Below are 27,852 nucleotides of genomic sequence, written 5' to 3'. Positions count from 1 at the left end.
TGCGGTTATTCAGTGTGATACGAAAATTAAGGTTTTTTTTTTAAATCTTACATTTTTTTCCCAATTTTTTTCAATATTTTTTTTTAAGTTACATAAAGCAATACCTTTCAAATGAAACATGTTTTGTCAAAATCGGACGACGTAAAAAAAAAAAGAGATTTTTTTTTCGGTTTTCGTAACCGACCTCGCTGCGCTCGTCGTTCTAAGGGATGAAATTATAATATCCTCGGAATTTTTAATTCTATTTTGATGTGTACTGTTACTATGTATTTTTCTGTGTCAGAAAAACATATTATTTCTGACTTTCTGGCAAAGGAATTTCAAAGTGGCCATATAAAGCGATCTTTCCCAACTTTGGCAACTTGTATCTTAAAAAATGCTAATCCGATTTCAATGCGGTCTTCAGTTTTCAACTACAAATTTATCTGTCTTCGATTTAAAAAACTCGTATATTGACATTGTACATTTTGTCTGTCATTCTTTGAAGTTATTCAGTGCGAGACGTAAATTTTCTTACACTTACAAAAGTGCAGCTTTTTTTTCATAACTAGTATGACTATATGCATCGGAATAAAAATAAAAAATATAATACGGCGACTTGGCATTGGTATGGCCAATTGGCCATCGACCTCCAATTTTTCGGCGACAGCGAGCCGATGCTAAAATGCGTCGGCGGCGGCGTCGAGTGGTGCTTCTACCAGGCGCATAACACATTTAGGTTAGGGCTCTGGCTTCAATTGTAATCATCCTGGATGGACGTTAGAGTATGTGCGAAAAGAGAAGAATCATCGGATGTATTAATACGTTCTATGACTCTTCTGTTCCCACACAAAGTCGTTAAGGAATCTCAAGTAACTTTATCATTTTGAATTTTAAGCTCTATGTAAATCTAGAGAAATTAAAAATGATAAAGTTACATGAGATTCCTTATTAAATCATCAAACTACTTATTCAACGACTAAGTTGTCAGTGCAATTCATATACGATTTGGCGATAGTTGAACAGGCGCAGTGCTGTATGTAGCATAGCATAAGTTGGTTTCACTTGATTGTATGTCTTTATAATAAATATACTGACAAGTGGTGAAAGCGTTAACTTTTACGTAGTTGTTTACTTTAGACAAGCGGTAGGCAGGTAGGTACAGTCTATATCATATCACACATATAACCAAAACCAAAACTATTCTGAGCGGATCTTGTATAGCTTAAACGGTCAATTTAAAAACGAGGAAGGAATTTAATAGGCGACATCACACATATAGTCAAAATGTTGACAGAATAACTGTACCTACACACGTCCAAGTGAAACCAAGAGGATATAGCACTTATTGGACAACGAAACGAAGCACGCGGGCGCCGCCGTCGGCAGCGCGCGTCCCGTCTCCCGTCCCGGGGAACTGTCGCTGGGTTAGCGATACACACGCACTTGCACTGTCGTGCTAACTCGTACAAAGGGTGATACATATTATTACATATACATAACATACATTACGAAAATGCGATGAAATGACGGTTAGCATTGATACATTTGTATTGAAGAATAAAACTAAAGAATTAGTAGCCCGTTATATTAAGCGAGGCTTCTTTCTTTATACCTTCATTGTAAAACACATCGGTTAAATTTTTTAACTAATTTTGTCACACAGATGTTTCAATACTAACTGTAAAATCACATAAAACCGTCATAATGATACTATATATAATTATGATAAAAATATCAATTATCAAACACTCAAATTGTCAACAATAATCTAGCTATTTTGGATAAAAAGGTCTCCAGTTGCATAAACGTAAAATTTATTTACTTACTTTAAGGAATTATTTTCATCTGTCGGATAAAACACATTTAAGGCCTTTATTTGAATGGTGCAATATCGCAGTCGTGGTAATTGACGGTTTTGCAACTGGGTAACATCATATAAAACATGTAAGTAAATGTCTTGCTCATGTGACACGTCAATAACAACAAGCAGATTGTGAATTTTTATATACTAAAGGCTAAGAGGAATCAAAACGGGTCACTTTGTTTTCAATTTCCACACAGTGCTTGTGTGTAATATTTTAATTACACTATAAGTCATACAATTACAAACGCCCTATCTACTTGACTAAGTTCTCACGTTCGGCCTGCAGCTCGGCCGGGACCTCTCGCTTGAGAAGGAATGAGATAGATATAACCCGTGGGGGGTTCATTGTTCTTCATTATATAAATATCTACAATAAACATTTCAACAAAATGTGTCGTAATTTATATATAATTCGTTCAAATTGCATCACGTTAACTCACAATCGTGTAAAAATATTGAAGTTTACTTAGAAATGCATTTTATTTCGACTGGGGGAGACAGGGTCAATCATTGTGGAGTCCGACAATGATTGATTTAGTTATTGCCTGTCTTTGCAGGAAGTCATCACGAAGCACTTCTCGGTAGACCGTGTTATAGAATTACAAACTTACGCCTAAAACACAACATTCATACACATCCGTACATATTCACAACAACACAACTCTTTTAAGTGCAGGATGATGCATCAACAATATTTCCGGTCAAAATAACACAGCTGGCTAATACGTTATAAAGTTATAACTAATTTCGAAATAGATTTCGACCCTTTAAACGTGAAGATTTAATATAAGTAATATGTTTGTCGTACCGACGACAAACGCACAATTAAAAACTCCATGAAAACGTCCAAAATACCAAAAATATTGGAGCACGCACTCTGTATAACAGTATTAACAGTCGCGATTAGATTATTTTGACTGCCTTGACATTGTTTAATGTTTAAATATAATCTGTGTATGACCGGCAAATAATTTAAGATCTCAGTGGAGAAATTATACACATTATTTGTCAGCGCCGACTTCGACAAAAAGGCACTATCGGCGTGCATTACACGCCCACATATACACTTACGTCACTAAATATATCATTGAACTACACGACGTTAGTAGCTAGAGTCTCTAGCTAGGTAATATTTCGCATAGTAGGCAATGTTGAGCAGCTTCATCATATCTATTGTAGGTATATCGTTGTCTAAATATTAAAATATAATAATTCAAAGATTATATGGGTCAACTTATTGATCCCGGCATGAAGAAACTGTTATGGAAGCATGTACAGCAAAAGTATTTAAGTCAACAATATAATTAAAATGTTAGGCATCTTTTACAGTTCACAAACGTTTTGGAAGGAACCCTATTGTTCAAAACTTATACATACATACAACATACATACAATCACGCCTGTATCCCATGAAGGGGTAGGCAGAGCACATGAAACTACTCAAGTTTCAGTGCCACTCTTGGCAAATAAGGGGTTGACAGAAAACGAAATTGTGACAAAACTTATAGTATGCACAAATTATAACATGATTATAAGAATGTATAATAAATGACATATCTGTAGGTCACATTTATGTACAGTATGTACATTTTAAATATTGGTCAAAACCTTATGCCAAGTTTGAAGATTAAACATTATAACAACAAAGTGGAGTTAAACATACATATATTGTAAATATAGGTACTATGGGAAATAGTCTGACCTCGTGATAAAACTGCATCCGTCACCGATGCACTTTTATTACAATTTCTAAAAATATCTTCTCAATTAATTATTTTTTTAAATATCAATATTAACAGGTTTTGAGTATGTATTTTTTACATTTCAATATGAATACATTTAGTATACAAAAAGTAAAAATATAATTGTACTTAAATAGTTATGAAATATTGAATAGATACTCCTTGGTATAATAAGTCGGTAATTTTCAATAAAATTGTCGATGTTAATAAAACAGAAGCTTTTAACAAATTTCAACGGTTTTGTCAAAAATAAATTAATGATATATGGCATCATTTGAGACACACAGTCGACGCAATATTGATTTATACTTATAAATTCTTATTCTAATTCGGAATGATGTCACATAATCGTAATCACAACTTTTTATCGCGCAAACGTACATGTTAATCTGGCCTGTATAAATGCGGCAACAGAGTAGGCATATTTAACTACAATTTAAATGATTTACTGTACATTTCTGATACTAGACTTGGGTGTCGTAAGCGGGCTCCGCTGGGTGAGCTCAACACTGAGCGAGCGTCGTGCGGAACCGCCCGTGCCTATGTGCGTTCGTTTGCTTCATTCGAGCCAATATTCTCGGCGAGAGGGCTGTCCTCAGTCAGCTGTTTAAAATAGTGTTGCACATATTTATTCCTGTGGCTCGTGATTTGTTTTTCGGTTTTGTTTCCGGTTTTTATTTTGGATATGGAAGTAATCGTTGGACGAGGCCGTTCGGTCAGTTTAGAAGTAAGAATTATGGTAGTGAAATTCATAAATTAAAATAAAGTATGAAAGATCTTCATTATGGTAGGTCATTATGCTGAATATGTATTTGGAGGTACGGAAGTTTACGGTAGCGAATGCGCCGAAACATCTTATCCGTCATAGAGAACATAGGTTCGGAGGCTAACGAAAAGCGAGTATAAGAAGCTATCTACTCCCGCCGCTTTCGTATACATTTCGTATCTAGGCTCCCGGTCGTTTTGAGCGGAGGCGGCGCGACGATTCAACAGGAGTGTACTCGTTTATTCAACGACCGGGGATCTCGCCGCGGCGATCCGAGCTCGGGGCGCACACGGTACGGTAATCGAAGCGTACTCTTACAAAAGCGTAACGTGACAATATAGCTATCCGACAGCTTCGTTTCTGACACGTCACTCGTTCGTCGGCGCGGATGTGTCAATATAGAAGCTCCTGTCGCTTCGCACTCGGTAAACTTCCGGAGAGTCGGCGCACTCGTACCTGCGTCACAGCAGCCGGGGCGACACGCGCCGGTGCTGCAGCTGGCAGTTCTCCTTGTACAGCTCGGCCACCAGCGCGTCGGCGGCGTGCAGGCGCGCCAGCAGGCGCGCGGCGGCGCGCTCGGCGTGCGCGCAGCGCGTGCGCAGCGTCGCGCCCTCCGCCGCCGCACAGCGCCGCCACGCCGCCGTCCACGCTGCGCACGCGCACGTGCCCTGCGACACACACACCGAGCTATTAAATATTCCGTCAAATACGTAGCGAAGGGATCTAAAAACGACGAATAAGGGCAGCTGGAAAAACATACAGGGTGCGAGAAAAACGTCATTTTTCACAAACTTTTTTGTCGATGCCGACCGATCCCGTTCCTATCGAGGATCAAAAGCTTGTATGGGACCGAAGAAAAAAAAATTTTAATGCCGAATGATTCCGTTCCTATCCCGTATTAATGGTTTCTTAGAAGTCGACTTACGTTACTATACTAAAAAGAAACAAATTGAAGAAAACATTCCCCGTACACTTCCTATAAAAAAAAACGCGAAATGTATTAAGTATGTAATGCGATTACGCCAATTGGTCCTGTTACATTTAAACTCGTGTTCCAAAAGGTCTGATTTTTTTAACAAGCACTCTATCTACTCTACATGTATCTAAAAGACAAAACTTGTTTGATATCAATACGGCTATTAGTTAAGGAGCGAGGCCGCATGACTTTGTCATTTTCAACAATTTCCAAAATCTGGGACGACAAAACAAAAAAATATTAAGTCATAGAATCTGGTCACAAAATATCACGAGAATCCGTTGAGAATTACGACCTGTAGAGCGAGACATCCGGACATACAAAAGCTAATTGCTCGTGTTAAAACGTAGCCCTCGCTTCGCTTCGCTCAATTATAGCACGCTAACTATTAAACAATGAATATGAATAATGAACTCACCAGGTGGCTGCGAGCCCAGACGCTGGTCGCCGTCAGACGCCGGCCGCGGAGCCAAAGGAGTTTTCTGGAAACCAATTATTATCGTTAGGTACTCGCGGTCTGGTGGCCTAGCGACAAGTACGTGCGGCTTTCGATCCGGAGGTCGCGGGTTCGAACCCCGGCTCGCACCAGTGAGTTTTTCGGAATTTATGTGCGAAATGTCATTTGATATTTACCAGTCGCTTTTCGATGTAAGGAAAACATCGTGAGGAAACCGGACTAATTCCAATAAGGTCTAGTTACCCTTCGGGTTGGAAGGTCAGATGGTAGTCGCTTTCGTAAAAAACTAGTGCCTGCGCCAAATCTTGGCATTAGTTGTCACAGCGGACCCTAGGCTCCCATTAGCCGTGGCAAATGCCGGGCTAACGCAAGGAGGACGATGACTCGCTGTCAGTGTAACAATACTTGTTTATTGATCAACTACTCGTAGTTCACGTTTCTTTTATCGAATGCAATTTTTTTAGACCCAGGCTCAGGTTGAAGGCTAGTTTCAATCAAACCCCATAGACCCCAGCTAGAATCCGCGAAATGATATGCTGACGCCCGGAACCTTATGGTCTGTGTCAGTTAACCATCGAGTGTAGCACCGAACGCCGACGTGACATCGCACCTATCGCCTATTTTGTCGGCGTCGGCGCACCGGCAATCTTCTTTGTCTACTGTCTAGGAGGGAGTAAAGTAATGACCAGCGTGGCTCGCTGACTGTCCGCAGCACTGACCTGCGCCAGCTGCTGGTACTGCGGCTCCAGCTCGCTCTCGAGCAGCGCGGGCAGCCTGGGCCGGAACTGCGCCTCGTACTCGGCGACGCGCGCCAGCAGCTCGCCGAGGCGCGCGTGGCTCGCTGACTGTCCGCAGCACTGACCTGCGCCAGCTGCTGGTACTGCGGCTCCAGCTCGCTCTCGAGCAGCGCGGGCAGCCTGGGCCGGAACTGCGCCTCGTACTCGGCGACGCGCGCCAGCAGCTCGCCGAGGCGCGCGTGGCTCGCTGACTGTCCGCAGCACTGACCTGCGCCAGCTGCTGGTACTGCGGCTCCAGCTCGCTCTCGAGCAGCGCGGGCAGCCTGGGCCGGAACTGCGCCTCGTACTCGGCGACGCGCGCCAGCAGCTCGCCGAGGCGCGCGTGGCTCGCTGACTGTCCGCAGCACTGACCTGCGCCAGCTGCTGGTACTGCGGCTCCAGCTCGCTCTCGAGCAGCGCGGGCAGCCTGGGCCGGAACTGCGCCTCGTACTCGGCGACGCGCGCCAGCAGCTCGCCGAGGCGCGCGTGGCTCGCTGACTGTCCGCAGCACTGACCTGCGCCAGCTGCTGGTACTGCGGCTCCAGCTCGCTCTCGAGCAGCGCGGGCAGCCTGGGCCGGAACTGCGCCTCGTACTCGGCGACGCGCGCCAGCAGCTCGCCGAGGCGCGCGTGGCTCGCTGACTGTCCGCAGCACTGACCTGCGCCAGCTGCTGGTACTGCGGCTCCAGCTCGCTCTCGAGCAGCGCGGGCAGCCTGGGCCGGAACTGCGCCTCGTACTCGGCGACGCGCGCCAGCAGCTCGCCGAGGCGCGCGTGGCTCGCTGACTGTCCGCAGCACTGACCTGCGCCAGCTGCTGGTACTGCGGCTCCAGCTCGCTCTCGAGCAGCGCGGGCAGCCTGGGCCGGAACTGCGCCTCGTACTCGGCGACGCGCGCCAGCAGCTCGCCGAGGCGCGCGTGGCTCGCTGACTGTCCGCAGCACTGACCTGCGCCAGCTGCTGGTACTGCGGCTCCAGCTCGCTCTCGAGCAGCGCGGGCAGCCTGGGCCGGAACTGCGCCTCGTACTCGGCGACGCGCGCCAGCAGCTCGCCGAGGCGCGCGTGGCTCGCTGACTGTCCGCAGCACTGACCTGCGCCAGCTGCTGGTACTGCGGCTCCAGCTCGCTCTCGAGCAGCGCGGGCAGCCTGGGCCGGAACTGCGCCTCGTACTCGGCGACGCGCGCCAGCAGCTCGCCGAGGCGCGCGTGGCTCGCTGACTGTCCGCAGCACTGACCTGCGCCAGCTGCTGGTACTGCGGCTCCAGCTCGCTCTCGAGCAGCGCGGGCAGCCTGGGCCGGAACTGCGCCTCGTACTCGGCGACGCGCGCCAGCAGCTCGCCGAGGCGCGCGTGGCTCGCTGACTGTCCGCAGCACTGACCTGCGCCAGCTGCTGGTACTGCGGCTCCAGCTCGCTCTCGAGCAGCGCGGGCAGCCTGGGCCGGAACTGCGCCTCGTACTCGGCGACGCGCGCCAGCAGCTCGCCGAGGCGCGCGTGGCTCGCTGACTGTCCGCAGCACTGACCTGCGCCAGCTGCTGGTACTGCGGCTCCAGCTCGCTCTCGAGCAGCGCGGGCAGCCTGGGCCGGAACTGCGCCTCGTACTCGGCGACGCGCGCCAGCAGCTCGCCGAGGCGCGCGTGGCTCGCTGACTGTCCGCAGCACTGACCTGCGCCAGCTGCTGGTACTGCGGCTCCAGCTCGCTCTCGAGCAGCGCGGGCAGCCTGGGCCGGAACTGCGCCTCGTACTCGGCGACGCGCGCCAGCAGCTCGCCGAGGCGCGCGTCGCTCGCTTTTTCATATTTTTTAAACATATGGTTCAAAAGTTAGAGGGGGGGGGGACGCACTTTTTTTTCCTTTAGGAGCGATTATTTCCGAAAATATTAATATTATCAAAAAACTATCTTAGTAAACCCTTATTCATTTTTAAATACCTATCCAACAACATATCACACGTTGGGGTTGGAATGAAAAATAATATCAGCCCCCACTTTACATGTAGGGGGGGTACTCTAATAAAACATTTTTTTCCATTTTTTATTTTTGCACTTTGTTGGCGTGATTGATATACATATTAGTACCAAATTTCAGTTTTCTAGTGCTAACGGTTACTGAGATTATCCGCGGACGGACGGACGGACGGACGGACGGACGGACGGACAGACAGACATGGCGAAACTATAAAAAGTGTTCATCGCTCAATGTCCCTTTCACGAAAAAACTTAAGTACCTACTTATTCCCTATGCGAAAATATACATATTTATGTAACATATTACTTTTTTTTTTTTTTTTTTTTTTTTTTTTTTTTTTTTTTTTTTTTAATTTATTTAGAACACAAACAGTCACATAAACAAATGAGTTGGTGTACTACAATGTAGGTACTAAGTAATTTGGATAAAAAAAGACCTGGAGGTTCATTACTGAATATAAAGATTGTTAACATACTAACAAAATTAGGTATGTAAGCTAATAGGTAAGCAAAAGAAATCATGAACAGTAGCTAATACTTAAGAAGTTTTACAGTCATTAGACTAAATACATTTTCTTTACTACGATCGGATACAATTATAATTAATTTAGTTAGAGGAGGTAAATATTAGTTACTCATATTAAACCGAACAAAAATGTACACTTAGGTTTTTTATTTGTAATACTAGTGTTAAGTCTAAATCTAAAACACTTTTCGCTTGAGTAAAACTTTCAAACTACACAAAGAAGTGTTAAAAGGATCAATGTCAAATAGATACTTATTATAATAACTAGGGACTCGTCTGAAAAAAGTGTGCTTTGAGTAATTTTTACGAGCAAAACTAATATGAAATAGAGATCTAGGACGTAGGGGGTGTCGCGGACAACTGAAGGTAATTAAGTCTAAAAGGTTCGGACACTTTATCACGCCTTTAAGAATTTTAAATAAAAACATTGCATCTAAATAATGCCTACGACTACTAAGGGAAGGGACACAAAAATGCTTTGCAGCAGACGAAGTTCGTTCGAAATAATTACCAGTTCTGTAACACAGAGACTTGAGAAAAATATTTTGGATCCTTTCCAGTCGATCAATATGGACCTGGTACTGCGGCGTCCAGACAACGCAACCAAACTCCAAAATGCTCCTAACAAACGAAAAAAATAATAGTTTATAAGTGTTGGGCCGCCTGAAGGGCTGGCCAATCCTAAGAATCATACCTAATCTTTTATACGCCCGATTACAGATATTATCAATATGTAAATTGTAATTTAATTGTGAATCCAGAGTAACACCCAAATCTCTGACTGAGGATACCCGAGTTATATTATTCCCTGAAAACGTATAATTAAAAATGAGAGGATCGTGTTTACGATTAAAGCTTATTACGTAACATTTTTCAGTATTTAAAAAAAGATGATTTTCAGAACAATAACGGGAAAAGTTATCGAGATCGTGCTGTAATGCATGGCAATCTGCCTCCGAGGATACAGTTTTGTATATTTTAGTATCGTCAGCGTAGACGAGATGTTCAGAGTTCCGGAAACAGGTTGCCATGTCATTAACATATAAGATAAAAAATAGTGGACCTAGATGAGACCCCTGAGGCACTCCGGAAGATATAGGAAGGAAGCATGAGGTAAAACCCTTTAAAGCAACTGCTTGGCTACGATTGCATAGATAGGACTTTATCCATCTGAGGAGGTCGCCGTGCATACCGAGCTCAAAGAGTTTTCTAAGCAAATGATTGTGATTTATTTTGTCAAAACATTTAGAAAAATCGGTATACACGACGTCCACCTGATCTCCAGAAGATATTTTGTTAATGATAAAATCGGTAAATGTCAGGAGATTAGTATCTACGCTCCGACCCTGACAAAAACCGTGTTGACTTAGCGCAATGTGTTGAGAGAAAGTAGAAGTAATTTTGTTGTATATGATCTTTTCAAAGATTTTAGCAAATATGTTCAGTTTACTAATGGGCCTATAATTAGTTACTAGGTGCGCATCGCCACTTTTGTAAATAGGCGTTATCAAGGCCTTTTTCCAACTAGAAGGAAAGTGACCATGGGCTAAAGACTTAATAAAAATTTGGGTTAAAGGTACTGCCAATTCACGAGCGCACATTTTAATAAACAGGGGGTGAATTAAGTCCGCACCGCTACCCTTCCTAATATCTACTCTCTCCAGAAACTTGAAGACGCACTCCTCCGAAATATCGACAGTACTAATATCAATAGGGGACTCATTAGCCACATGTAAATAATCAGGCAACACAGAAGAGCCAGGAACAAAAACAGAATTAAAATAATTATTAAAAAAGTTGCTAATAGTCGGTCCATCTTTCGAAATTTCCCCAAGATAGGACATTTGGTCGGGTACACAGTTACTAGGAAATTTTGACTTCATAAACGACCAAAAGTAAGTAGGATCACTGTGTATTCGATCTTCAGCTAATGAAATAAATTTGTTATAACATTCGGTAGATAGTTTGTGTTCCCTTTTTCTTAATAATTCAAATTCTGCCCTATCAAGAGGGTTGCCATAATTTTTCCATCTTTTATGGACTGACAGCTTCTGCCTGCGAATTCTTATTAGCGAACGAGAAAACCAAGGAGGGTATCCAGTATTATTATTAACGGTTTTATGAGGAATATGTTTCAAAATAAGTGTTCTAAGTACCGAATACAAATACGTAACAGAATCCTCAACATTCATATTAAGTATTCAAATGCGACCAATCAGTCTCCGACAGATCCTTGCGAATAAGGTCATAATTACCGCGGTAAAAAATCGGTCTAGAACACTGATTAGGCGCTAAGCATGGTAAAAAACTAGTCAAGTTTAGGGCCAGTGAAATATTTAATGCTTTGTGTTGAGGGTCCTCCGGCGTAAGTGGTGACAAGCAGGCGCCGACAGTGCAACCAACATTGGCCATCACCAGGTCATTCATCATCATCATCATTCATCATTTATATTAAAACAAGTGTTAAATTGACCTACACAAGTCAGAGCTATAAAATCGGAGAGAACTGTGGCAGTTGGATCTTCACACGTTTCAATATTGAGGCGATGTGAATCGGCGCACAAGGACCAAGAGGCATATGAAACGTTAAAATCACCTACAAGAACGAAAATGTCATCCGGATAAGTATTAATTAAATTAGCGGCATTATCAAAAAAACAACGCAGAGAATTGATGTGATTATCATTATGCGGGAAATAAACACAAGCGATGTGCAACAGTGGCGGCCGGCCGGCCGGTTGGCGATGGCGGGGCGAGGCGCGCGGAGAGCGGGGCGCGGCGCCGGCGCAGGCCCGCGGCTCCACGGTGAGCCACAGCTCCTCGTGCCGCGGCGACGCACACCACTCGTCCCGGCGCGACACACTCAGCCCGCGCCGCGCTGCCACCAGCACGCCCCCGCCGCGCTGCGCTGTACGCCCTGTTCTATCACGTCTATACACTTCATACCTGCTATCAAAATACTCACTACTATAAAAGTCAGGGTTCAGCCATGTTTCAGATAAACAAATGAGGTCATAGTTCGAATTAATGACACTCGATAAAAATGAGTGAGACTTGGTCCGCAATCCCCTTACGTTCTGATAATAGATTGAGATATTATGTTCTATTTTAGTTGAATTAAGAATTTATAATAATTAAGAAAAAATATGTTGTAACTTTTATTCAGGCGAGTCAGTAACAATAAAACTATAGATGAGATCCCGTAAATTGGAAAACTAGTTTCGTAACCATAGGGTTTATATTGAATATAATTGTATAGTACACTAGCTGCGTAATTAATTTTATGAAAAGTGCTTATCGACATCCTCTTTAAATACCTAAAAGTTAAGTTAAACCACTTGATAAAATTAAACAGTCATTTTAATTTCTTAAGGTCGGCTTCGTTCGTTATGACATACACCTTAGAACTGTCACTCTTTCGCATGTATATTTTGCACTGCTTAACCCAAAGGTAATTGAAATTCAACTCTGCTTTCCTGTCACGAGCCCGCCTAAGTAGCACCTTGTTTACAGCCGTGAGATGCTCGTTCACGTAGATAGGCACCGCCGGGCCCGGGAGACCGGCATCCGCGCTGGTCAGGCCGCGGCGCGCGCGCGCCGCCGTCACCAGCTCGTCCTTGCGGCGACGCTGGCAGAAACGCACGACGATCGCCGGGGGCCTGGGGTCCGCGCGGTTACCGTTACTCACAGAAACCGGGAATCGACGTACGCGATGTATAGAATCGACATCAGTATCGAGCAGGCCAAAACCAACCTTAACACATATAGCATTTAGGATTGACACTAAATTTTCGCTGTCTTTTTGGGGAACACCACTAATTTCGACATTGTTGAGCCGGCAAAACTGATCTCTATCGTTTTCATTGGCTTTCAATGTAGCAAACTCAGTCTGAAGCTGCTTGAGATTTTCCTCAATCCCTGGGAGTCGGTCAACTTTATCCTCCGTGAGGGTAAGCCGAACATCGAAATTCTCGAGGCGATCCTCGATTAAGGCGAACTTACCCTCGAGATTAGCAATTCCCGCATTTGCTTGGTCAAGACCACTCTGCATGTTTTGCAATTGCACCTTAAAACCTTTGAATTCCTTCAAGAGTTCAGATAGTGACTCATTGTTTTCCGACTGCCGGCAAGGGATACACTTCCAATTCGATTTTTTTTCCGCTGTCATCTTCTTGTAAGTGTTTTCCTGCAGTCCAGAACACCTATAGTGATAGTGACCTCCGCAAAAGGAGCACGGCACTTCACCATCACCAATAAAATTGTCACCACATTTATTACACGATGACATATTGAAAACACGACCGTAACAACTCGTTAATAGGGTTCAGATTTCAATAGCGCAGATAAATTATGCAGTTTAACAAGCAGGTTAACAATAACACATAACCGGCCGCTTGCGCGCTCGATCGCTAACTGTATTAGCTTTCAAAAGACGCGTTCACTCTATGCCTCCAAAGGTTTATTTCCCGTCGCGGCAAACCTAAACAAATCTTCTGCGACAATGGTAGAAATTTCGTTGCAACCGCTAGAGAAATCAACGAATTTCTAAAACTTAATACGGATGGTATTGTCGATTTTGCGGCCGATAAGGGCATTGAATTTCGCTTCTCTCCAGCATACGCTCCTAACTTCGGTGGGCTGTGGGAGGCCGGTGTTAAATCGGCTAAATTTCATTTGAACAGGGTTTTAGGCAACGCCCACCTAACGTTCGAAGAACTATCTTCCTTATTCAGTCAGATCGAAGCCATCCTTAACAGCCGTCCCCTTTGTCCTTTGAGCTCATCACCCCAAGATTTCGCTCCTCTCACCCCGGGACACCTTTTGATAGGTAGGCCACTCACCGCGTTACCTTCGCCGTGCCTACTAGACTCCAACACAAATCGCCTCGACAGATTCCAGCGTCTCGAACAGATACGGCAACATTTTTGGAAACGCTGGAGCTCTGAATACGTCCCTGAACTGCAGCAGCGCACGAAGTGGAAGCTCAGGTGTAGGGCCCTCAAACCAGACGACCTTGTCCTGCTAAAGGAAGATCTCACGCCTCCACTCAACTGGCGTCTCGGCAGGATTGCACGAATCTTCCCAGGCACTGATGGCATCCCTCGAGTCGCCGATATTTCCACAGCTCGAGGCACCGTTCGTCGAGCCATCAACCGCATCTGCTTACTCTCGTCCCCAGATGACGCAGAGTCTTGAAAGCTTCAGGAGCTTTCAAGGGCGGGGAGTATGTTCGCGCTAAACGGAACGTATAAAGCCGACTCCCGAACGAGTAGAGCGACGTCACTGACCAAGTGTCAAAAATATTACGATAAGAAAATGGAACTGCAAATTAAGTGTTAAAACTTTTTAGAGGTAATATATTCGAATCATAAAATATATTGTTCCTCGGTCAAACAAAATCTAAGCTCCCTTGAACTCAGCAAATGCCCACCGACGCAAAAAATCATGCTTCATTTTCATTGAAATAATTATTTGTTAGTAATAAAATTAAGACTAGCTGTTGAAACAGGTCATAAGCGGCATATAAATGCAATGAATCCGGTGCAGGCAATAGTCGTAGGTGTTTTTGCTCACGTTGCGACCTATATAGATCGCGTGACGACGCTCACCGAGCAACAAATCTCATTGCATAACGTTATCGCGTGCTCCGCGCCGGAAGAAACACTTTTACATTTTACAGGAGCAACATTAAACGTACTGACGTACTATGCTACGGCTTGGAGAAGAACTTGCCTAATACGAACAGTCAAGAAATTTTATTACTGTACCCCTTGTAGTTTCTCGAACAAAATTAAAAGTTCTTGGCCTTGGGGCGCGTTTTAGTGCATGGACCAACATGCTCAAACTAGGTATGCTAATTCTTCAACAAAAAATAACTTATGACACATCCTCAGTTGACGAAATTCACCTCTCGCTGGCTTTCCATCAACTTGTAGTTATGAGTTACTTTCAATTTTAAATTTTCAACAAACGATAATAATAACATTTTCATGTTCTTGTGTATATTTCATATGACTGTATGATATAACTGTAAAATGTATTGACTTGTAAAAATGCCCTTGAGGACATTTTTTTAGGTATCCATTCGCTACGCTACGGCATTATTATCTCAAAAACCTTCGTATTAAGTTAGTATCGGTTTAAAGATCTTTATTTTCTCAAAAGAATAACAATAATTCACTTATTTGAGAAAAAAAATAACAAATATTTACAAATAGTTTCGTGAGCAAAACACTTTTTAAACTTAATGATCGTTTCGTGCCGCGCTAGTAAGTTGCTATAACAAAAACATAAAGATTTAATATAATTATAACATAATAAAAGTTGTGGTATGTAGGTAGAACAAAACACATGCAAAACAAGTTCAATAGAAGTGTGGTTGCTAGGAGCGTCAAGCGGTGCAAGCGCAGCTCGCAGGTAAGTACATGCGCTCTGTAGTAGATAAGAGTATTACGCAGATGTAATGAGGTTGGAAGTGACATGCATTCAACTACGCTCAGGTTGCGGGATGTTTTTAATGTTGTTTCGTGTATCACTTAAAGTTGTATTATGTATAAAATATCTAATTATTTTACATTGTAGGTATTGTTTGCAACGTATATATATATTTTTAATTTAATTTAAGTTAGTATACTCACGCAATTAAATTATTCAAGTCACTCTTCTCGGCTTCATGTTTCTTCTGTAGCTCTTCGATGCGCTTTTCTTCATCCCTTTCCTCTGTCTGAACAGCTGCTTCAGTTGACTCACTTAACCTATGCGTCGCTGTCGCTTCACTTGGGCCCTGCGCCGCCGTCGCTTCACTCGGCCCCCGCGCCGCCGGCGAGTCGCTCAGCCCCCGCAACGCCGCCGCGGCAGCCGCGCAGTGCGCGCACTCTGGTGACAAAGAGTCGGCGATTGACCGGAGGCGGCGAGCGGCGTCCGTTTCGAGGACTAGGCGCTCGATGCTGGGCGGTGACGAGTCACACTCCTTAAATGGAAACAATTAGTACCTATTTATATACGATTACAATCACATTAATATGTTTCAGATAAATATCACGATAGTATAAACAAAATACACGTGACTTTAAGTAAGTATTTTCCCCAATACTCCCAATAGACAAGCCCAATTATTTCATGCCGATTTCTGGGCCGAGGCAGCACGCGCGTTTCACTCGGCCAAGGGCTGCCGCCTTTTTATCATCTAGGAATTACATTTTATACATGTTTCCGTTTGTCTCTTTTTAGGGTTCCGTAGTCAACTAGGAACCCTTATAGTTTCGCCATGTCTGTCTGTCCGTCCGTCCGTCCGTCCGTCCGTCCGTCCGTCCGTCCGTCCGTCCGCGGATAATCTCAGTAACCGTTAGCACTAGAAAGCTGAAATTTGGTACCAATATGTATATCAATCACGCCAACAAAGTGCAAAAATAAAAAATGGAAAAAAATGTTTTATTAAGGTACCCCCCCTACATGTAAAGTGGGGGCTGATATTTTTTTTCATTCCAACCCCAACGTGTGATATATTGTTCGATAGGTATTTAAAAATGAATAAGGGTTTACTAAGATCATTTTCTGATAATATTAATATTTTCGGAAATAATCGCTCCTAAAGGAAAAAAAAGTGCGTCCCCCTCTAACTTTTGAACCATTTGTTTAAAAAATATGAAAAAAATCACAAATGTAGAACTTTATAAAGACTTTCTAGGAAAATTGTTTTGAACTTGATAGGTTCAGTAGTTTTTGAGAAAAATACAAAAAACTACGGAACCCTACACTGAGCGTGGCCCGACACGCTCTTGGCCGGTTTTTTTTTTTAAAGATTATTGATAAGGATGGTTTAAAACATTTGGTGAGTTGAGTGTTATTATTAGTAAAGTAGTTAAAAAAGTGCTAATGAGTGAAAGGACATGCAGTGAGGACAGTGTGGGGTGGAGGGATGAGAAGTCGGATGCGGTATGGGCTACTCGGCCGAGTGAGCCGACTTGTTTGTGCTGACGGATATATGTGTCCAATGCTGCCGGTTTCCTTTATAATCATGAGTATCATTTAACGAGAATATCCCTGTAGTCTTGTGACCCTGTATAAGTTGGGTTTTAGGCATAATTATATTTTCTTATGAATCAGATCAAATAGGAAATACGAAAGTTCTATAAGATTATGTTTGAATATTTTTTTCATCATTCATATTTAAGGAAGCTCAGCTATTCCACAATAATTTTGAAACTAACGCTTATCGTCGGTGTTACGGCAAAAGTCAGAAAAGCAGAAGGTTTGGAATCGTGAGGAATTTTCGCCAGGTGCTTCTGTAATCGATGCTTACTTCGATCCCGTCCAGTGCGGCCTCGTCGCGCCACGAGGCGGAGGCGGCGGCGGCGGCGGGCGGCGGGCGCGCGCGCGCCTCCAGCCCCGCCTGCAGCTCGTCCGCGCGGTCCCGCAGCCGCGCGCACTCCGCGCGCAGCTCCAGCACCTGCCGCTCCAGCGCCGAGCGAGCCGAGCGACCCTCCTCCGAGCGCACTTCCGCCGCCGCGGCCGCCGCGCGCGCCTCCTCTTCCGTCCGCGCTCGCTCGCGTTCCGCCGCCGTAGCCCTCTCCTCCGCGACGCTCACGCGTCTTTCCAGCTGTTCCGATCTCGACCGCAGCGCCGTCAGCTCGGCGCGCAGCTTCGCCTCTACCTCTCCGCGTCGCGCGACTTCCGCTTCCAATTCGGCGCGAATCGTCGCGGCCCGCTCGCGCTCCGCGGCGGCCTCGTTGCTGACGGCGCGCGTGGTTTCGCGTGCCGCGCTTCTAATAGACGAATGGCCGCCTGCCTCTCCGCTTCTAATCGCGCGTGGTTCTCGTCGACGTCCTGGGCGAGGAGTTGAGCGCGCCGGTTGGCCTCGGCGAGGTCGGCGCGGAGCTTGTCGCGCTCGGCCGCGGCGGCGGCGGCGCGCGCGCGGGCGCCGGCCCGTCGTAGACGGCTGACTGCCAACGCCGCCTGTTGTAGGAGAGGCCTCGCATCACGCTCCTCGCGCGCCGGCAGCGCGCGTATCTCGTCGTCCAACGCGCGTTCCAGCTCGGCGGCACTCAAAATGGGGGCAGTGAAGCCGAGCTCGGCTAAGAGTCGGCGCGGTCGACGCACCCCGGCGCGCTCCCAGGCCTCCGCGATCGCCTCGCCGGTCACGGTGCCCTCCGCGTCGTCTTCTCCGTCGGGCGGGTCGGGCGGCGGTATGGAAGGCGGCGCTGTAGCCTCGCCCGCAGCTAACGGCGTCAGCGCCGCATTGAGTTGGTCAAAGAACTCACCGACGGTCGTCTCTTCTGCGGGCGCGTCGTCGAAGATGCGGTCGACGAGGCGCGGGTCGATCGCGTCCATGTGAAGGTCGCGGCAGAGCGCGGCGGCCTGCACGCGGTCTATGCGGCGCTCGTGGTCGAGCAGGTCGGGTGGAGTGCGGGCCTCCATGGCGGAGGCGCTGCGCTTGTAGCGCATGCGGGGGCGCGCGCAGCCGTCGGCGTCGAGGCGCGAGGCGGAGGCGGCGCGCGGCGCGGCGTCGTCGTGGGCGCCGCGCACGGGCCGCGAGCGGCGCCCGTACTTCTTGGAGCCGAACACGAACTTGGGCGCCACCTCGCGGCCGGAGGAGTCGTCGTCGCTGTGGTCGGGCGCGGGCGCGGGCGCGGGCTCGCTGGCGCCGAGCACGCCGAGCAGCCCGTTGCGGAAGGTGGCGAAGGTGACGCGCTCGGTGCGACGCTCGAACAGCGACTCGACCAGCGCGGCGCCGCGACCCTCCAGCTGCAAAGCGTCACACAGCTGCAGCACGGCCGCGCGGTCCAGCGCCTCCGAGTTATCTACGTCGAACGTTTTGAACACTGTGTACAGCTGTTGCTCGTAGTGGTTCATACCCCCGTCGTCCATCTCTACAGCCCACGCTCCCCGACAGACGCGAGCATAACGTCTAATGGATGCTAGCGATAATTCAATTTACATAGTTAACAGTAAAATAAATTAAGAACGACATAATTATTGCTATCAATTCCGTCACGTTCCCATCGCATACATGTCATATGTCAAGGTGACATTATCTCTGTTGACGTTGACAACAAAGGGACATTTATGAACGTAGCTACCCTTTACGGGAATATCTTTGTTTTACGGTTTTAAAACACGGATACGAACGCAAGTACTTTAATAACCTGACCTTTAGCTAAGTTAACTTAATACGTATATGGCTAATCAGGGTTAACGCGAATATCAATTATGGAGAAATCATAACGAGGTCAATATATCGAGACGACCCTCGTAAACGTTAGTTACGGTTCATCCCACGCAGACGTGCATTGCGCAATTTGTGCATTGCGTAATACTTAATTCATACAATATAAACGACTCCTTATTTTACTCGTGATGGTTTGGATAAGTATTTGATTTATTACAAAGTAGTTAATATGAATGAACATTCATGAAAAGTGTCGAAATTGTTAAAAAAATGAGGTTATAATATCGGTGACGTTTTAGCAATCATACGTGAAATGAACTGAACTCCCTACGTCTCATGACAGTCATGACGTATTTATTTATAAATGAATCGCTAGATTTTATTGTTTTATCTCTATACACAGTGCGTAAAACGTTATCAATATTTTTTGTTTACATAACAGTAGGACCGCGCACGCCTGTATGGCGAAATAACATTCCTTTACAGCATTTAATTTGTTACAATGGAAAAGGACATTGATAGCAACCTGGAGGAGGGAGACCTCGTCGAGCTGTTGAAGGTGGAAGGCAGGTTGGTGAGGCACGCGAGGGCGCTCCGCTGGGCCGCTTGGCTCATGGTGTTCGTGGGCGCCACGCTGTGGTTCTGCCTGCTGGTGCCGCCGCCGCCGCCGCCGGCGCCCCGCGCCGCGCTCGTCTGCTACTACAACACGCCCCACGACGCCCGCTCGCTGCAGCCCGGGGACATACCGCCACATTTGTGTACACACATCAATGTGGCCTTCGCCAGTGTGCGCAATAAGACCTTGCACTTGGATCCGCCGCAGTTGGCTGCCATACGCCAAGTGGTTTCGCTTAAAAAGTCTAACCCTGACCTGAAGGTGCTCGTCTCTGTAGGGGGCGCCGGCGAGAACGGTTTCGCCGAAATGGTGATCAATCACGCCTCACGCAAGCAATTTATTCGATCTATCAAATCCCTCCTGCGTAACTATACCTTAGACGGAATAGATCTGGACTGGGAGTTTCCGACCGGAAACAGGCAGCGGCAACACTTCTCCCAGCTGCTTCGTGAGATCCGAGCAGAGTATATTAGGGAAAAACGACAATACTTACTGACAGTTGCCGTTGTAGCAGAGGAAACTTTAGCCGATGCATCATTTGATTACGATCAGCTAAACTTGTACACTGACTTTGTGAATGTTATGACTTACGATTATCATTTTTATACTAAAATGACTCCATTCACTGGCTTCAACTCCCCTTTGTATTCTGAACCGGGGCAGCGGTTTTTCCTTTCCACATTGAATGTAAACTACACAATGCACATGTACCTCGCTAAAGGGCTAGCTCCGGAAAAGCTAGTGGTTGGGATCCCTACATACGGGCACTCATTTCAGCTGGTAAATCCAGGTAACACATTGCCGGGAGTCCGGCAGCGGGGCCGGGCAGCTTGGGTGCCGGTGGATTTGTGTCCTATCCGGATGTATGCCAGTTTGTTAAGCGTCCGGGAGGCAAACGGTCGCGAGACGCCGCCGCGGCGGTGCCCTACGCGCACCGCGGGACGGAGTGGCTCTCCTATGATGATGAAGAGAGTGTAGCGAGGAAGGCCGAGTTCGCAGCGCGGCTGGGGCTGCGCGGGGCCATGGTGTACTCGCTGGACGCCGACGACCACTCGCACAGCTGCGGGCCGCAGGCGCTGCCGCTGGTGTCGGCGGTCCGGCGCGCGCTGGCCGGGCCGTTGGTGTAGTACCTGTTTGTTCCTCGCCACGTAGGTGATCTTGTACATCGCGCTGGACTTCATGGCGGAGTGCGGCGGCGCTCGGGCGCGCGGGTCGCGGGCGTCGGCGTCGCGGCCGGCGAGCGCGCCGCGAGCATTGTGCGGACTTATTAACTTTTACGACGAAAAAACAGAATGCCGGCCGTGCGAGTACTGTTCCGTTTACTGCAAGGTTTCCGCGCGAGCGCTCGCGACGCGCCTCGCCGCCATCGGCAGCGTTATGTTAATCGGTTATAATTAACTAGAGAAATTATTACAACGTTATGTAATTAATTTATTGATAATTTTTGTATAAATTTAATAAGATAAATCGATGAACATAATTTAGTGATGTATGGTCAGAAAGAATGGACAAATGTGCACCCAATGTAGGAGTGTATTGGAAAGGTATTGAATATTCGTGTTTGGAATAGGGAACTCATTCTGGTTACCGTAACAGGATGACTGTCACGTGGTCTGCAACCGGCCGGAAATGACTGATATTAAGAAAGCTATGAAGCAGGTTACCCTATTCTAAGAAACGGCTGCAACCGTTCTGTATTTAGGAGTGTATTGGAATGGAAAGGTATTAAATATTCGTGTTTGGAATAGGGAACTCATTCTGTTACCGTAACAGGATGACTGTCACGTGGTCTGCAACCGGCCGGAAATGACTGATATTAAGAAAGCTATGAAGCAGGTTACCCTATTCTAAGAAACGGCTGCAACCGTTCTGATGAAATGCACAGGGATGTAATGCATGACTTACCGCGTGGCGGGAGCGGGGGGTGTCGAGGCTGTGACGTGCAACTAACATGTTGTTTACTATTTGCCCCGTGATTCGTGTGAGATCATGCTGTCGCGAGATGCAAATGAATGGATTCCTACGTATCACTAAAGTAATGTTATTCCGTATAAATAGCTAAGTGAGAGAGGTTCAGACTGACCAGCATATGACGAGATAGATGCCACGTCTTCTTCTAACTGTGACATAAGGACGGGTAGTCTACCTCCCGCGGCCATCATGTGCTAGGCCTACAGCATATGACGTATGTGTGACCTTACCATCGGCCATGCGTAATCAGAGGCAGCAGAGCTCACCTCACACTGGTTTTGTAAGTGACCAGCTCCTTATAATAACTACTGGGGCCAATTCGAATTGACAGGTGTAAAATCATGGTCCTCTCATAAACGTGTATACCTAAGCAAAGTATTCATGTTCGCCATGTTGCAACTGGCAATTTAATGGCCCGAATAGGTTCCCAGGTAATTGTTTACTACTTATGTAGTAGCAAAAGCTGCTATTTCAGCATTTATATGTATATGTAGTTACGAAAAAGGGTGCCATCATAGAATAGAAAGTGGAATGACTACAGGAATAAAAAATAGTTATTTGTTATATAAGGCGGTAAAGTTGTATTTTAACGCCGAGTGTGGAATTGAAAAACGAGCAAGTGAAAGGATTCTATAGTTGAACCACGAGCGAAGCGAGTGGTTCGAGAATAGAATCCTGAACTTGCGAGTTTTTTAACACACGAGAAGTAAAATACATTTGCACCCGAGTGTAACACAAAACTTTTCCCCACACTATAGCGAGGAAACTACAACGCAAAAAATGCGTTTATCACTGCTTCCAGTAGTTCCACAGGTGGTAAATCATCTTTATTACTAGATTCACCTACTTTATCAATTTTAAAGCAGTTATTTTGACTTTATTCAAGGTCAAATTATTTTACCCACTAGTGGATAAAATGCGTTTTTACCCGCTGGTATTAAAGGACATAACACGTGTTTCCGAGCTAGTGAGGGGAAAATATATAAAACGAGTGCTCCTGTTATAACTTCTCGATATGGAGCGATGTCGGGCTCACTCCGACATGAAATACGGGAATGTCCATGATCCGTGTATCGCGGACACCTCGTGATATATTTACTTATACTTAGTTAAAATAGTTCGATTATGCAGCCTGCCAGGAGAGCGAGGTAGTACATTAAGTACTAAATTATACATTCCAAGCCCACATAAAGTGCTAATCCGATATATGTTATAGATGGATGTGGTCGACATTGGGCGCAGGCGCAGGCGCACCTGATCCGTGGGCGATGATTGCATCACCCCGCCAGTTGTCACCACTGACCGCTCGTAGACCTTATTGTAACGTTGTTTAAGAGTTATCAATGGAAGTGACTGCTAAACTTTACATTCTAATTGACGCATTTTATAATGTTCTTTGTTCTGCGAGTTTACCAATTTATATATTTGATGTTGATGTATACCTACATAATTTATAACACAGGAACAATAATTTATAATATAACTTATAATTTTATTATAAAAGATTTTTGTGAGAAAGCAAACCCAGTGATTTCAAAGTTATATACATTCAGTAAGTTAAATACTTAAATGTATTTCATGTATTGTACGGTTCAATTCATCTATTATTTATACCGAAGTCTAAACCAAAATATATGTTACCTAAGTATATGTATAAAAAAATAAGACAGTAATATTTATAATTAATAAATACTATCCTATGAAGGAAAACGGTCTTTTTCAAATAGCCCACCCCCAGCTTTCCTCTCGTTCCCGTAGGTGTCGTAGAAGTCGACATTGGACATGGGTTCCTGTGGTGTAGGCGATGGGCTGGCAGTCTATCACTGTAATAAATATCATAATTTCGTTTTACTTTAACTCCTAAATTGCCAATAGTGGTAATTAAACTTGATGTTTCATGTGTTCTGCTTACCCCGTTTGGGAATACGGGCATGAGTTCATGTATGCCTCGGAGCAGATCCGCTCCATAATAATAACAGAACGTAAAGTTAGGTACATCTTGCTTCAAGTAAAATAACCTGTTTCTCCAACTCCTCATGATAGTATGTCTTTAAGGTTAAAATTTACAAATGAAAGGCCTGATTAAAAATAGGAAGCTCTTTAATATGGCACTACCTTACAGTACCTACATGTTAGTTACAAACTAATATTCGTGAAGGCATCCAGCGCCACCTGGCGGCCGGGCCGGCGGCGTCGACCCGCAGCAGGTCTACGACAACCTAAAATATGGCCTCTATATGGCTGTGTAGGCCATCTAGGTGACGATCGGTCGCATATAATCGCTATCTGTCTATTGCACTATACATACAAGAGTGATAACAAGATATAGACAATAGCATTTTGTTTTCTGCAAACGATTGTCATCTTGGCTAGGCCAACTGGGCAGCTCTACAATAGTAAAAATTTAATGGCATTGTTATTTATCTTACATTTACGTTTTATGAATCTGATGGCAAATGCGAAATTCAATAAAATAAAATTTTACCACTAAATTGATACAAGTGAGATCACACCAAGATTTCATGCCAATCAAGTATGGAGCTTACAAGGACATGTCAACTTTTACAAATTTATTATTTTTTCAGTTTTAGTAATGGTATAACAAATAAGGAAAAAATCTTAAATCTATTAAAATCTTTACAGACTTATCTTGCCCAGACTCTAGGAATATCCTATACTGGTCTACAACTTCTACAAATTACATTAGGTATTAACAAAACAGTTGCCGCAGTAGCCACTCAGATGCACTGTTGCCTGCTTACAACTAAGCTCAAACTGTTGTGTACGCTGGTCTATCCAATTATTACAAGTTTAGGGTTCTTCCTCAGTATTGTTTTATTTTATAGTTGTGCTCAGTTTAGACATCAGAATTAAGAATATCTCATCTGTGCAATTCAACATTCTAATGAAGTTGAGTGACAATGACAACATACAAATTAAAATACAGCATTTTGAAATCTCTTCTCTAAAATACTAAACAAAACTAGTTGATAATACAACAGAGTATACTAGCATGCAGGTTATAAAACTTAAAAAATACAAATTTTCAGACATAAAATGTAAATAAATACTAACAGGCCTAGCTGTAAAGCAACCGAGAAACTTAACAAAACTAACTTATTAATAGAGAGAGCTACTGAGAAGCGTGTGTTAAATGCATCAGAGCAAGCGCTGTGTTAGTCGCAACAACTTACACTACAGCTACACCAGGGTCTCCAAACTATTCACACAGAGTTTCTGGTCCGTACAATCTTAAATTTTTATGAATAGAGCAAACTCCCATCATAAATGATGGTCGCACTGGTGACAGTGGTGATGTAGGCTTGCAGATGTCAATGGGTGACAGTAATTATTAGTCTGTGTTTGTCTTCTATATTGTAAGTTTTATAAAAACCACAACTTGTCAGATATTTTTAATCTATCCCACAGAAAAGAAACAGGAGCAGGAGCTGCCTAAAAAGCTAGGTGTTTGGAGACACACTAGACACACAGATACACTACACTACACTAACTGAAAATATCCACCAAACCTAATGCCCACTACCTTATTGTATGCTCTACTTAGCTAATAGCAGACAGTTGGCAAACAGAAGTATCTCATTCTAAATGTTGCCTACCGGTTAGTTAGGTAAGTAAAACCTACAGTTGTAAGTGAGCTGCTACAGACAATAATAATACTATGCATTATCCATACTATGCACCCAACATCAACAGTTTTAAGAACAAATTAGACAAACATAATAATATGAGATAAACCTAGAAAAAGATACCAGGATACAGGCCATATCAGTTGTTTTTTCAACTGCCTGCCTGAATTATATAAATAATAATAATAATTATTATTATCCAGTGTAAAACACTGTCCATGGACTGAAAGATATGTGCTTGTTGCCAATGTGACTCCAGCGTGACCAACCGAGGCTCAGGAATGTGCGCGGAGCCCGGCTCCCCCTAACATTACCATACTAGCTAACATTGTAGATTTCACACAAATTGTAAATTCATTCATATCACAAACTATAGGTATATAGTAACTATATACTTCTCTATATCATATATAATAGTTGAGTATCTAAGTAATAGGATATGGCAACTTATAACAACTTATTGTCTAATGGAATATTCTACAACTAGTGGCACCAGCAGTGCTTCTCATGTAGCCACCCAGCGTCACCCACCACTCCACATTTTCACAGCATTCTGCTTTTATTTAACCCAGCTCAAAATTTTGTACTTACTAAATTATTCAGTGACTTACTTGGGTGATTACATGAAATCTCATCGTATTATACTAAAAACTGCTCCCAGCCGGATAACTTGATACAATCCAACCCCACAGGAGCAGTGCCTCCCTGCGCAGGAGCGACTAAAAGCTAATGACAAAGTTATCATAATATATCTAATAAGTAAAATTAACAGGACGGCTCGGTCTTCTCGTGTAAACTATTGAAGCATTGATATGTGTCACTAGCACACTCCGCGTGTTTCCTTTGTGTTCAGTACAACGGGTGGGTGGTGTAGCGGAGGGGCTTGTCGCGTGGCGGTTACGTCTGCAGCCAGTGGAACATGAGGCTGTGCACGGTGGGGTAGTCGAGCTCGGCGTTGGGCTGCGCCAGCAGCTCGCGCAGGCTGAGCGCGGGCGGCGCGGCGGGCTCGCTGGCCGCCGAGTGCGCCGAGTTGTCGTCCGAGGCGCAGTCCGAGGAGCCCGGCTCGTACGACAGGTCGCACAGCGTCGGCGGCTCGTCCGTGTCGCTCGGCTCGTCGTCGGGCGGCGCGCGCTGCTTGGACCAGGCCGCCTCCTCGCTCCCCTCGTTCTGCCTGCGAGCGTTCTTCAGCGCGCGGTAGCGCCGCGAGCGCTCGCGCTGCAGGCGCCGTTTACGCTCGTCCGCCCGCTCTAATTCCTCAGGCGTCTTCTTTGACGAAGTTTTCCCAAAGAAGTACCTCATAAACGACTCGTCGCAGTTCCGTTTGGACAGATAACTCGCCATCAGCTTGTAATAGTACTGGTTGTCCATATTTTCGTTGCTTGTTCCGGTTTCTGTTTGGTTTTGTGCACCGTGCGCTAAAATAACCCAGATATTCTAAAAATTGCGAAACAAAAATAATGAGAACGCGACTGTCGCCAACGTGACGTCATTGACATTTCGTTTTGTTTTATTTCAGATGCGTTTTGTTTCGTTTACCGTTCTAGTAAGTTCTGTCTGAGTGTGAGTATTATATTCTTTGGTTCTGTCTAATTTATTTGTTTGGGATTTATTATATATTGTTATTTAATAAATAATTATAGGTTGTAAAGCTCGTTATAATTAAGATATTTCTTCATCTAATTTATTTTAAATTAATTGTGAACCGTGATTAAGTTTTATTTTATAGCGTTTAGTTACTCAAGTAGCAGATTTCAGATAAACTCACTGTAAAGTCCGTAAAGTCATTTCCGTCAGTAGAAAAAGTGGCAAATTAAAAAAAGTAGGGGCGAACGGTTATCCAATGTTTCAGGTCCAACAGGTCTTCACTCTCACTCCAGTCAAATTGATCTCCAATCTGGGTTTAGTACCCAGATTGGATTTAGTAGGTACCCTATCTAAAAATTTCGTGATATCCCCAAGTGCGACATGAGATATTTATTTATTTATTTAAACTTTATTGCACAAAAGACAAACTTAATGTACAAAAGGCGAACTTAATGCCATGTGGCATTCTCTACCAGTCAACCTTAAGGCAAAGCAGAGAAGATTGTAGGCGGTGCATTGAAAACAAAAGAACAGAAAAAGAAAATCAGAAATCTAAAACATACTTACATCAAATAATACATAAATACATATAATACATAAATATAATTTAATGATATATAAATATACTCATATATACATAATTAATATATACATTTTAAACTTGTTAGATAGATACTTAATTCTACTTTGAACTACCAACTTGTACTATTTTATATTATGTGGAACTACCAGCAAAGAAATTACGCACAGATCTTTTGAATGTAGTCTTATTGGGTGCTTTCCTGATGCTAGGGGAAGACCATTCCAGAGGCGGGCTA

At 44.7% G+C, this 27,852-nt stretch overlaps 2 protein-coding genes across 2 annotated transcripts; one reads left to right on the top strand and one right to left on the bottom strand.

Annotated features, from left to right (window-relative positions):
• Positions 1-468: 468 nt before the first annotated feature.
• Positions 469-19,284, bottom strand: LOC125225427. The gene is given in 9 exon segments (XM_048129155.1): positions 469-5,022; positions 5,326-5,330; positions 5,749-5,812; positions 6,507-8,344; positions 11,753-11,994; positions 12,540-12,707; positions 15,687-16,018; positions 17,351-17,802; positions 17,805-19,284. Coding segments are annotated over 9 exon segments (4,419 nt in total). The 5' UTR covers positions 18,916-19,284; the 3' UTR covers positions 469-4,815.
• Positions 19,285-19,379: 95 nt separating this feature from the next.
• On the top strand, positions 19,380-21,496 carry LOC125233414 (chitinase-3-like protein 2). The gene is given in 2 exon segments (XM_048139431.1): positions 19,380-20,628; positions 20,631-21,496. Coding segments are annotated over 2 exon segments (1,239 nt in total). The 5' UTR covers positions 19,380-19,718; the 3' UTR covers positions 20,960-21,496.
• The last annotated feature ends 6,356 nt before the right edge of the window (positions 21,497-27,852 follow it).

This window comes from Leguminivora glycinivorella, chromosome 1 (assembly GCF_023078275.1).
Source record: "Leguminivora glycinivorella isolate SPB_JAAS2020 chromosome 1, LegGlyc_1.1, whole genome shotgun sequence".
NCBI lineage: Eukaryota > Metazoa > Arthropoda > Insecta > Lepidoptera > Tortricidae > Leguminivora > Leguminivora glycinivorella.
This window is presented reverse-complemented; position numbering and strand designations above follow the sequence as displayed.